The 13,109-nt window shown below is 47.5% G+C and overlaps 1 protein-coding gene and 1 pseudogene across 1 annotated transcript in view; one reads left to right on the forward strand and one right to left on the reverse strand.

The window, feature by feature from the left end:
• DNAJA2 (DnaJ heat shock protein family (Hsp40) member A2) overlaps positions 1–13,109 on the reverse strand; it is a 29,104-nt gene that overhangs the window by 12,550 nt on the left and 3,445 nt on the right. Inside the window, exons 3-4 of the mRNA XM_023519648.1 lie at positions 10,807–10,812; positions 4,595–4,601 (exon numbers count right to left, since the gene is read on the reverse strand). Coding sequence (XP_023375416.1) covers positions 4,595–4,601; positions 10,807–10,812 — 13 coding nt within the window. The remainder of the gene's footprint in view (positions 1–4,594; positions 4,602–10,806; positions 10,813–13,109) is intronic.
• Positions 7,347–7,465, forward strand: LOC111728796 (annotated as a pseudogene).

Consider the following 13,109-nt stretch of genomic DNA (forward strand, 5'->3'; position numbering starts at 1 on the left):
ACGATGAAAACCAGCACCTGGGTGTGTGTCTGCGTCGTGTGTGTTTTATATCGGGGGGTCCCCAGCAGTTCACCCAAAGTAGTAAATTACATCCAAGACTACAGCAGTCACGTGCCACCGGTTTTGTTTCATCGATCCCCCGTGCTCCCTTAGCTCCAGTGTTTTAAGGGAAGCTAGTTCACTTCCAAACACCCTAAGTGTATATCTAATAGATGACTTTAGAAAGCATAGTCACATCACATTTAGTGAAATGAATTCCTTCTAATTCCTAGTCCGTACTTAGCTTTTCACAATTGTCTCGTCCTTTCACAAATGAGTTGTGGCGTCTAGGGCCAAACCAAGGTCCACCTGTTGAATCTGGATTGTGTGTTTAAGTCTCTTACTTGAGAGCTTTAAAATTAGCTTACACCACACATCTAGATGCTATGAGGCAGCTTGGCTGGGCACACAGTCACCTGGTAATTGATGCCCTTTGGTTTACAATGGCATCAGAAAATGTTTGCTGTCACCTACCACCTGCTCAGATGTGCAGAGAGGCCTTTGCTGTCACCTACCACCTGCTCAGATGTGCAGAGGCGGGAGTGTGGGGAGTGTTACAAAGCATAAGCCTGCCTTTAACCCACTAATAATTTATGGACACAGAAAAACCAGATGTTCTGATCCTTTGGAACTCGAACTAGTGAAGACTCCAGCGCAAGCATCTCAGGATAATCTCTCCTCCTTGGCACTTCTTAAGACCTGGTTGTGGAGGGCCTCGAGTACCATGCCAAGGAATTTGAGATGTATCCTGAAAACTCTGGGGAATAATTGATGTGAAATCATGATGCTCCTTCCACCTGACTCTTCCCCTTTTCCTCAGATCCTACCCCAAAATGCCACTCTTCCAGTGCCGTCTTCCTGGATTCCACAGCCTGTGAACACTGCTGTTGCATTTGAGTTCTCACTGCCCTTGGCTTGTGCCTTTTGCAGACAGGTCTGATGTGCGACTTGATTGGTGCTTTGGTGTGAGTCTGAACTCCATCACTAGACTGCAGGTTTCTCGGGAAATTCTGAGCCCCACGAGGTCTGGTTTTGAATGCATTAAAGGCCTCACTAATCTCAGCCTCCTACTTCCTTTTCACATTTTGAGACGTTCATAAGAGGCAGTAGAAAGGGGTGGTAGAGTTAGGCTGTGTGGTTTGGTAGCGTGGCTCTGCCATTTATTAACATCGTGAGCAAGTTACTTTTCTGAGGCTGTTTCATCACATGTAAAATGGGATTTAATAGTATTTATATCATTGGCTTATTTTGAGGATTAAGATTAATACATACAGAACACTTAGAATCAGAGGTAAAACTAAGTAAGAGCCATAGTCTTGTGCCCATTTGCCTATAGGCTGTCTCCACGTCTCTGTTCATTGTCTTTATTCATTTCAATTCCTGGCTTCAGTGGTGGGGGTTCCCCAATTTCCTCAGCCACCTGTGTGGATTGCCCCTCAGCCCTTTTTCATGATCTCACCTCTCTCAATCTTCCTGCTTGGACTTTACCATATTCTCTTCCTCCATCAATTCCTGCTCGAGGTGAGTATACGAACTGAAAACTTGTGTTTTTTTTAAAACTTGTCTTTCTTGCAACCTTCATATGGTTTATTTTCTTTCTGCCCATGAAGAGTCACAAAGAGCTGGACTTTTCTATTCGTTTCAGTTTTACTCAATTTTTCTTTTCTTCTTTTTTTTTTTTTTGCAAGGTGAGGGGGAAAACCCTCACATGGTTCAGTTTTAGCTTCTGATATTCTAGTAAAGAATAGCTGGATAAATTCCCTCCCTAGCTTATTTTTTACCTGACTCTAAACCGGTCAACCACAGTTCATACTTTTATTTTATTTTCACTGATTTACAACGTTTTCTCCATTCCTGAGTGTTGATCGCAGTCGGCATTGTTACTCGCGAATTTTATGGGTCAGTAAGTTATTTCAGAACCTTCCGTGTGCTTCGGCTGACACATTCTCCTCCCTGTCATCACATACTGAGTCAAAGCTGTGTCAGGGTGAGCGCTGTAACATTTCAGTCCCTGACTGTGTTTTTGAGGTAGCTCACTTATTTTAGCTCCAGATTTAGCCAATGCCATGAAGGGAACAAGATCTTTATCTCATTTCATGGTTCAGGCACCAAAGTGCTGAGTCACAGTGCATCTGAGGGCTGCTCTCACTAGGCCAATGATTTAAAAGTTCGAGGCTGGAGTGACTTCGGATTTCTGCTGAGCGTTGGGCTTCTGTTTTTGTTCAATTCCTTTTTAAAAATTTGGTATACTTGTGTAATTGTGTGGGGTCGAGGTGGGGAGGAGGTGGAGAAGGACTAGGGAGGGAGTGTGTGAACTGCAGTGTTTTTAAGGACGTTCACACTGTTCACAACTAATTAAACCAGTTCTTTAGACAGCCTTGTGTCTGTGATTCTGGCAGGCGGCCATCACTTTGTAACATGTAACTAGTTTTGGGTGTCCAGAGCAGATAATACCGTTTAAAGTATATTTTAGGGGTTACAGAAGAAGGTGCTAGCGGTTCTTGTCCTGAGAGTATTACCACCATAGAATTGATGATTGTTGGTACTCTGGGAAGAAAAAATTGTGGGGTTCGGATCACCGGATAATCTCTAAAATCCTTGCAGGTCCTAAACTCGATTGTTCAGTGATGGGGCATCATGGTTGTATATGGCATATACATCCACATGCAGGTGTGCACATACATAATGTATACACAGGTACATGTATACACATATGGCATATACATATATATGCACGTATATTCGTGTATATACATGTACATACATATGTGGTGTATATGGTTGTATATGGTATATAGATACATGTGTGTACATACATGTGCATATTGTACACGGTATATCACATGTGTGTGAATACATATATGTCCATGTATATACATATGCATACACATATGGTGTATATGGTTGCATACGGTGTATAGCCCCACTGCTAACCTGTCAAACCCTTGTCATGTCAAACCCTTTCATGGCAGTTGGCACATTGCAAAGGTTCAGTTTGCTTATAAATTGCCATGGTATAGGAAGCAGAGACACTGGCCGGATAAGTGTAGCTGTCTAACCATTCGTGTGGGGAAGGAATAGTGGAGAATGTATGTCATGTATTCATTAATTCAATAAATCATGGACCCATTACGTGTCAGGCACTGTGCAAGGCCAAGGATACTGTCGTAAACAAAACAGATCTCTGCCTTCACAGGACCTACATCCTCGGGGAAGGTAGCCAGTCAACAAACAAGGAAATATATATCAAGTGGTAATGTGTGCTCTGGAGAGAAAAGAGGGATAAGGAATCCCGCTGTTGGGTACCACTTTTATTTAGGGTATTTGGGGAAGGCTTTGTTGATAGGATGCCATTTCAACCTCATTCTAAAGGAAGTGAGGAAGTTAGCCATGCGGCTATTTGGGAAGACTTCCGGCTGCCAGTGGGCCTGCTGAGGCCTTAAGGCAGAACATGCTTGGCTTATGACAGGAGGGAGGCCAGTCAGGCCAGGGGACAGCGAGTTAGGGAAATAGTGGAAGGAGAGGCCGTGGGAGACCCAGGCAGGCTCACTATGAGGAGAGTGATATGGGAAGCCATTAGAGGCTTTTGAGCAGTGCAGAGACATGAGGCATTTTAAGTATGTCACTCTGGTAGCTGTGGTGAGACGTTACTGCAATAAAACCCAGGTGAAAGATGACGAGGGCCAAGATAGTCGAGGTGGAGTAGGGGAGGAATGGTTGGATTTTGCATAGAACATGAACTTGGTGATGCTAGAAATAATTGTTGGGCGGAGATGGGAGTGGCGTAAAAACAAAAGAGTTCATGTCCAATTAGACATGCTTATTAGACATCCAAGGAGAAGCGTTGAGTAAGCAGCTGAGCTCGTAAGAATGGACTTGGCAGGAGGGTAGTCCAAGCCGGATGTGTAAATTTCGGACGCCCTTAACACATTGCAGGTGTGTAGGGCGATAAGGCTGGGTGAACCCACCGAAGAGAGTTGGTTTGATAACTGCAGGTTAGGGCCCGTGGGGGGGCCTTTTAAAAATGCCTTTGTCGGGCCTTCCGTCCCAGAAGTCCTGGCCCCTTGGATCAGGAGTGGGGCTGGGCGTTGTAGTTTTAAAACAGTGTAGGGTGATTCTGTGTTTGATCACTTCGAGTCTTTACACATTGAAAAAATACTGTAGACAGTGCTTCTAGGAACAGCCTTATAGTCTATTTTTTTTCTGTATTTTTTTAGTTGCTACCGTAGGATACCTTTCTAGGATATCGTTAGTATTTTTATATTGTCGATTTCACACGTGAGGAACGCATGATTTTGTTCTGGTACATAATCCTTAAAATGTTCTAAAGTTATGAATTTACTTAGTAAAATATTATGCCTTAAGTGTTAGAACAATTGTTATTAAACAATTGATAATACAGAATAGCAAAGTCATCCAGAATCCGTAGTGACATTTAAGTGTCAAGTCTTGCCCTCAGACATAGTGCTAAGAGGTCTCAACGTTGTTTAATCAGAAAAAAGGAAATCGTGGCCAAGAAGGAGCAAAGGAAGAAAGACCAGCACACCGCCGGTCATTCAGCTCTGACTTAGGAAGTCAGTCAGTCTGCGGTTCCATTCCATTTTCTTACCGGCCGCCTTCTCTCCCAGAGAATTTCATGACTTTAAAACACATCACGGTATCGGAGACACAAAACGTAGGTAAATAAGGGCGAAGGAACCAAGTAGGACGCTCAGGCGCAGAGATGTAGGAGAGGGAGAAGGTGGACAGCGCCGACTGGGGCAGCGCTGGAAAGGACAGAGTGAGGCGGTAAAGCCGGGGGCGAGTCGGGCGAGCCTCGTTTCTGTTTCCAGATACTTCTCCCTCTTACGTTCCTAAAAACGGTCAACTCCTACGCTGCAGTCACCAGACGACACCACCTGCTACCCCTGTGTCGTCAGTTTATCGATCCCTACAGTCACTCCCCCTCATTACTCACAAATCTGAGCTTGTGTCACCCTCTCTCTCCAACTCCACCACTGTCTTAATTCTCGGCTTGCAATATGTGTATAAGTGATCCGGCCTCTCACTGGAACTAACACCCCGTGACCTTGTCCTCCACTCCCACGGCGCCGCTCACTCCCACGGTTTTCCGACTTGGCATTGCCAGGCTCTCCTTCATCCTATCCACTGACTTCCACTTACCTTTCCCCTCCCTCTCATACTCTGACACCAGCAGTCTTTCGGCCAACACCAGGAGTGGATTCAGCAGAGTGGAGACTATTAGAGAGAATGGAGGGTGTGCAGGGGAGAGCAATGTCTAACAGCGGGGTTTTAGTGAGAATGTGGTACGACCGATAGATGTGGATCCTGGTCCTATAGGACTTGCCGATGGACTTGATGTGGGTATTGGAAAGAGAAATAACAAGACGACTTCTAGATTTTTGATCCGAGGTGCTCAGCTGGTGGTAGCGTCATTTATAGAGATGTCAAAGACTAAGGAGCAGATCTGGCGGTTGTATGAATCATGAATTCCATTCGGGCAGAGTGAAATCTGAAATCCCAGGGTCTTAGAAATCCCAGAGACGTAGACTAGGAAATCAGACCTAAGCACTGGGAGCTCCAGGAGGAGGTCAGGGCTGGGATAGGAATCTTGCAGCAGTTATCCCGTGGGGACATTCAAAGCGGGGGCACTGCTTGCGGTCACGCTCCAGGCCCAAGGATAAAGAGGAAAAGCAGCCACAGTTCGGGAGGGCTGCAGGCTTCCATTTGAACAAGAAGGCAAAGGGAGAGGCTATGGGAATTTTGACGGACGGTGAATTTCAGAAGGCACAGAAGAATTTCAGGTTTGTGATCGTTTTAGACCCAGTTCACAGGAATTTCAACGTCTAGTACCAGCCAGTGTCGCTTTGGAGCAGTCTCCAATCTGGTGCGATCTGGCTCCACGAACCCTAGGAAAATTTATTACAGAATTTTCTGTGAAAAGATACCAGCTATTTTCCCAATTCTAGCCTAATCGAGAGTCCCGATGCTTTCTCTCTCAATTTCCGAATCTGAAGAACTGACCAGTTTCTTAAATGAAAAAAGAAAAAAAGTAACTTGATTGTAACCTACCTTAGAAAAATTTCACTAAATGACTTTCAGAATTATTTTATTTTTCACAATTTTATCTATCTTGAATGTTTCTTACAATTATGAGTCTATGAATATAGACATCTTGCTTATAAGGAATTAAGATTATAAATTATATTTATGTAATTAATTCAAAAGGCTAAACTATATAAAAATTATACAAAGAAATCTTTCCCCCGCCCGTCCTCTCTCCCCGTTTACTTCATCCCCATTGCCTATATTTCTTCCTCATCCTTTCTTTTTTTAATGTAGGTCAAGCAAATACAAATTTATATTCTTATCTCCAGTTCTCCTTAATCTAAAAAGTAGGATAGTAAAGCAGGGAGGAGGCAAGAGAATTCAGATGTTAATCAAGTCACATTCAGAGACTGCAGCATGCTGATCAGCCCTGCAGCCAGGCCCCAGGACACCTGCGGAACACAGGAAGATTTCCGCTGGGATGCTAACAGCCCACGCCCCACACCTGTGAAGGGGAACCGGTCATTCCTAAGGCTAAAACCATGGGGAACCTGTGGATTCGAGGCTGGGAACTGCCAGCAGGCCTTTCACTCTACAGATTCTCACCTTTTCAAGGCTACACACTCTTCCTCTTCCTCACTGTACGTCCATATCAAAGGAAATGGGAAGCAAAGAATGACATAAATTGAATTCCCTGACCGCTCGGGTACCTCTCAGTGCCTTTGCTTGTCTCTCACTGTCCCTCTCTGCCTCTGAGAGGAGACCACACTCTGTGCGGAGTGCCACCCCTGTTCTAATAACCTTTCCTTTTGACTCTAGCTTTGTCACGTATGCTGAATTCTTTCTACACTCTCTGCCAAAGGACCCTCTTCGCCGTGCAGGACTTGGTCCCCGCACCAACTCGGGGCGCTTTGCCCTGTCCTGGATCAATGCTGTCTGCACTGCTCTGCCTCTGGTCATGTAATGAATCCTGAAAATCTGCATCGGTACGCAGGTTTTCCTCATCCTTTTTCAAAGCAGCATGAGGATGCACCATGATTCATTTACTTCTTTACTGACGAGCATTTGACCTGTTGTCTGGTGCTTAAGGTATATATCTATGCCAGAGATGAAAACGCATTAGAAACTATTTTTTATTTCCCAACTATTAAAAAACGGGATCTAACTCTTCAGTGGCATTCTACAAAGCTGACCCAAGTTTCGAATTTACTTTTGGTCGTTTGATTTTTAAAGGAATTTGCTTGAATCAAAAAAATGTCATCTATGGCCATGCCTCCCTGAACAAGCCCGATCCTGTGTGATCTCGGAAGCTAAGCAGGGTCGGGCCTGGTTAGTACGTGGATGGGAGACCACCTAGGAATACCGGGTGCTATAGGCGTAAAAAAAATAAAAAATAAGAGATTGTAAACTGACTCGGTCCTTGCAATCTGTGAGGTCAACCAAAGGTTGCCTTGCCTAAAATAAATAAATAAATAAATAAATAAATAAATAAATGAAATTTTAAAAATGTCAATTTACTTTAGAACAGAGGGCACTAATTTTAAACATCCCGGAATTAAAGAGCTCCCTGGGGGCCGTCTAAAGCCAACCACGCTCAGCATCAGCATTTGCCATTTCAACACAAAGTCATTAGCTTTCTCCTATGATTCAGGGAAAGATACCTCAAAGTGGTAAGAACAGTAGCTTTGAATTACAGTTTCTAGGTCAGCGTAATGGAGACATTAGTTGTGGCTTAGCTGTGAACTCGGCCGATTTTCCCTACTAAAGAAACAAGCTGCTCAGATCCAGCTGGAAAAATACACAGAAAGCCTTGGCGATGGAGGCCCTTTTTTCTTCTAAAAGAAGCCACAGCAAAACCCTCTTTAGGGAGATACCGATGAGAGACGAAACTCACTGAAATGATTATATCTCAACTCCCTGTCTCCTGGAAAGAGGATCCCATTCTGGAATTTTCTTTGGGCAAACCAAAGATAAGCCACTCAAATCCTTCCTTCCTGACAGATGAGTGGGCTGGCAGGATAAAAAGAGTCCTGAATGAATAGCCCTCCTTATCTGGAGCCATCATTCCAAGGGTGACCTGGAATGGAGTGCCACACCTCTCAACTCCAGCAAGAATTTCTGAAGAGTTCTTTCATCTCTTTGCTCAGCAGGATCCATGAAGTTCTCCTTGTTAGTTGTGGCCGCTCCCCTAAAAGTCGCTCTGGGGGAGGCCACCTGTCGTGGCCGCTCTCCTTTGCTGAGGTAGCGGCGACGGCTAGCGTATCTAGAGCGCTCGCTCTTGCCAGCTCCTGTAAGGTGGGCATGGCCCCTTTCCTCCGAGACCGTGCCCCATGAAGACGCCTCAACACCGCCTGTGTTTTCCAGCAGCTGGATTCCAGGATTGGATGTTCGTTGAGACGTGGATGTGGTTTACCACGAACACGATCGATCCGATCGATTCCATTGCTTTTCGGAGGTGGGAGATAAACGATATTACAGTCGAGGGGGAAAGACGCCATCTGTGGATTCGTGCCCAGACCTGGGCCCACGGTTCTGATGGCCTGCTGTGCAGTAAGGTCCCTGGGTGTGAACGGGGTTTGGAGGTTCTGACCCGCTTTTCTGTAAGTTTCACGGCAGCAGGAGCCACCTCTGTCTCCCCCTCCACCCACCCTCTCCCTCTCCCTCTCTCTCTCCCTCTCTCTCTCCCTCTCTCTCCCTCTCTCTCTCTCTCTCTCTCTCTCCCCCCCCATCTCTCGCTCATTTTATCTCCTCTAGAAAGTGCTTTAAACATAGTGTTAAAGAAAAAAGCATCAAGCGATACTTGTTAAAGCACAGGAAGGAGGCCTCACACAACGAGGCCCATTACAATAGGTGTGGGGACCACTGGGATGACATCTGCAGCCGGGGAAAGGGACTGGGCTCAACTCCACACCCCGCCCAGCCGAGTGGGAATTTATAGCCAGGGAGCGGGGCGGGGTCAGTGGATGGAAAATTCCTGAGAGGAAACATCAGGGGCATGGAGAGACTGGGCAAACCGACCCAGTAGGATTCCTGCTGAAGGCAGGCCAGGTGAGCAGGTATCCCCTGGGGGGTGGGTGGGGGGATAGAAGACCTGATTAGATATGGAGGGTGATCCGATAGGGAGGATGGGAGATTTTGGTTAAACTGACTTATAGGAATCTCGCTTAAACTGGAAGAAGCAGAGAGGAATACGGGAGTCCAGAAGTCAGGCCTCGTTGACAGTTCAGGGAGCCTGAGAAGGTCTGGTCAGTAGCAAGCTGTCGTCGGATACGTGTGAATCCTTGTCAAATGAATTTCTGTGTCGATAGTCATGTATTCGTCCATTGTTCATCTCACAAACATCTCTTCGGTGACATATGCATATAGGCGCTTGTTTCTTGGCACTTGCCTGTGGCACCATAAGATGGCACGTCTCAAATCGCAGTTCTCTGTTGCTCCTGAATAAACCCATTTTGCTGGAGAAATATCTGATTGTTTATTTGTTTAAGGTCGACACTATTTGGCGGCCCGGATGAGGATGTGGAGACCTGCAGCGTCATTTGAGTGGCCGCCTCCTTGCCCACCTGGCGTTTGAGGGGAAGTTTCTCTCCAGGGTCCGAGCTTGCTCTCTCTCTGTTTCCAAGCTCCCAGGCTCTGTTGGGATCTGACTTCAGGCTTTATCCTTTCCCGGTCAAGGCCTTGACCGTGAGTACTTGTCTGGCACTTAGGCCGGACCCCTCCAGGGCTAGCTGTTCCACGGGAGCTGGGGTTTGGACTGCAGGCTGTTTAGACTTTTGCTCATTTAAAAAAAAAAAAAAGCCCCTAAAAAGTAGGGTCCCGATTTCCTAAATACTTTGAAGGTGACACTGTCCCCCAAGACTCTGGCTGATTTTATCTTTAAAAACCGCAGTCTCTCCTCATGCACATTTCTGACTGAATGGACCAATGTGACCAAAAGCAATTTGGGTCCCAACGGCCATCACGGGGACCTTTGGCAATGCCCAAACTTACTTCTCCTCACTCCGAACGGGACAGCCGTGTCTCTGAAATTGATAAACTGATTGCAACACCTATTTCGATTGGAGTCTAAAATTGCCTCTTTGTAAAATAAAAATTTAACATGAATCGAGGCGAACAAATGATGAGGACGATGGAACGGCCCCTCAGCCCCGCAGCCCCGCAGCCCCGCAGCCCTCCCCAGCGCTTCGTCTCAGGCTCCTGTGCCCTTTTCTCCCTCCTCTGGCCCCTTGAAGTTCAGCCTTCCCAGGATCAAGAGGCCGAACCCCTAATTTCTTACGCTCCCCTGGACTAAAGCGGAACCGTGAGCCGTAGTAAAAGATTTTCCCAAAGTAACTCAGGGTCCTCATAGATTTGCCGAAGAATTTAATGTCGTCACTTAAACTCACCATCCCGGTTTCTCCGACTTACACCAGCTGGTTCATGTGCTTGTCCGTGGAGAAATGAACACTGCTGCTTGGGAAAATCCCGAGAGGTCTCTAGAGGGACAGCCAGGAGATGGCCTCCGCTGGCCCGTCACGCGATGGGGCTCATGCAGGTGCCAGAGCCTCCTGGGGCTGCGGCGGCCCCAAAGCCTGCGGGCTGGAGCAGAATCTGATGAATCTGTTCAAGACCATTATAAGCAACTTCAGATTCTTTTCAAAGAAAATCTAACCTTCCTTCGGTGTTGATTCCACTCACAGGGCTTTTAACTCCACGTTCATTAACGAGCTAAACCGAGACCTTTCTCTTCTAGCAGAAAAGACCAGAGTAGAACGAGGGACCATGTCCCCTCCAGATCTAGCTAATCCGGCGAGTCAGCCTGCTCACGCCCTGGGTGAGTCACCTAAGAGGAAGACTTCTGAAATTCTTAATTTTCAACTCCGGCAAATGCAAGTCCCTAGAGGAGGCCCAAAACCTCCTAGTTTCTGTTATTATTGCAAAGAGCCGGGACACTGGAAAAGAGACTGTCACAGACCTAAGTGCTCCAGGCGCCCTCAGCCTTCTAAGCTGCCCTTCCCATGTCTTCGTAATTCTCAGTCTCTGGCTCCCAGGAACTGTGGGGGCTCTTCCCCACCCCACTCCCCGAGCCCCCCTCAGCTTGGAGAAACCACTCTCAATCTGGGACTGAGTCTCTCTGTTCTTCCGGACACCAGAGCCACACTCCGTAGCATCCCCAGCCTCGGAGGACTGTGACAGTTCCGATGGTGGGGGTTGCTAACCAGCCCCATACGCCCCCGTCTGTGAGCCGCCCCCCTTTTGGTGTGGGCCAGTTGAAAGTTACTCACTCTTTTCTCCTTGGCCCCTGTGCCCCTATTCATTCATTAAGCCGAGACTTCTCGGAAAAGTATCATGTGGAATTTCTTGCTCCCAACAGGGGGAAATAATTCTGGAATTTGACAGCAGCCATTGAAATGACCAGTAAGGGGAATTAAATGACCTTCGACGTCTTGTATTTGCTCCGTTTCTGACGGCACTATAATCAACTCTGGGAGCACCGATTATTTATCCCTATTGGATCAGCCGACATCCTCTTTGTGGGCAAAATCTTCAGCTGATAGCGGTAGAGTCCACAGCGCACCTCCTATGGAGATTCAGATGGACTCCCTTCAAGACCCTTCCCAGAATCAATCAGTGCCTTGTAAGGGAAGAGGCCTCCAGCGGATGAAGCCGCAGTAGGAGGTCACAAGACTCAGGGCCTCGTCATCCCTCGCACTAGTCCCTGTGACCCTCCATTTTGAGAAAACCTGAGGCCGACGGGAGAGGCTGTCCAGGCCCGCCAGGCGATGGTCAGCACTGCCACCCCCGAGACTCTGGTGCTCCCGGCCCCCTGGGTCACCCGTTCCGAGTGACAGCGGGTTCTGCTGTGGGAGGCGCTGGCGCGTTCCTCGGTGTCCGGTGGGCGAGGCTGCCCAGTCATGTGCTTCACCTGCCTCGCTGCCGACCTCTCTCTGAACTGAGGCGATGCATCCACGAGTGAAGAATCCTCTCTGCCACTCCGGACCCCGGCCTCTCCCCCAGGAGGCAGTTCGCGATCATGGCCGTCTCTCATGCATCATCTCAGTTGCTATGCACATAGAAGCATGTGTATCCCCGTTTCAGACACAGATAAAGGCACAGAATGCACGGTTTCCTGTTTTCACCAAATCGTAATCAAAATTTATACCCAGAAACAGATTGCTTTACTCATTTGCCTTGTTTGGCCAAAGCAGAGTTCACTTTAGGAAAAATTCAGAGAAACAATTTCTGCTTTTTCTGTAGTTTTATTCCCTCTTGTTTTCCAATTTGAGTTTCCAAATCAGATTATCCCTTGGGAGTCATATTAAAGGGTTTAAATTTTAGATCATAAAATGAACTACTCATTCCCAATAAGCGATATAACGCCATGCACTATTCATTCAGGCACACCGACCACAGCTGCGTGTGGCCAGGAATGGCTTATGAGTTCAGCTTCGAGTGTCGCTCTCCTTGACAAAAGCCAAGTCCCTTTACATCGAGTGGCGGACACACAGCTGAGGTGTGCAAGGAAAGTAGCTTTTCCAATTGTTCTGCGTGACTCAGTTTCCCCCAGGCCCGTTTGACCAAGGCGCTAGGTATGTGGACTCTCTCCCTTTTCTGTAGTTACGTCTAAGCTCTGTGGGAAGTGGGGCGAGTCCCCCGTTTTGCCTATCAGGTGTGCATAGAGCCTCACCTCTCCCCATCTGTCCGGTCCCTTCTGGTCGCATAGCTGCTGTGAATGACATCGGGGCCATTCTGCTGCTGCCCGCTGTGCTGGGGCTCGGGAGTAACTGTGCCTCTGCGCTCGCATCCGCCTGGACTCCTGTAAGGCCGCCTTCCCTCTGGGGTTCTGCCACTTTCCCACGCGGGGGACACGGCCCGTCTGCTCTCAGACGCTCGGGGATTAAGGTGTTTCCTTCTGCATTGTCCGCTGGGCAGCACTGGGCCTCCTTTATCCAGATTCTGTCTGTGTCCAGACCTTCGGCGCTTTGCCTCCGACTCTCTTCCCTCCCCCGCCCAGTCTACCAGCCGTCAATCAAGGTGTCATC

Source organism: Pteropus vampyrus, unplaced genomic scaffold (assembly GCF_000151845.1).
Source record: "Pteropus vampyrus isolate Shadow unplaced genomic scaffold, Pvam_2.0 Scaffold228, whole genome shotgun sequence".
Taxonomy (NCBI): domain Eukaryota; kingdom Metazoa; phylum Chordata; class Mammalia; order Chiroptera; family Pteropodidae; genus Pteropus; species Pteropus vampyrus.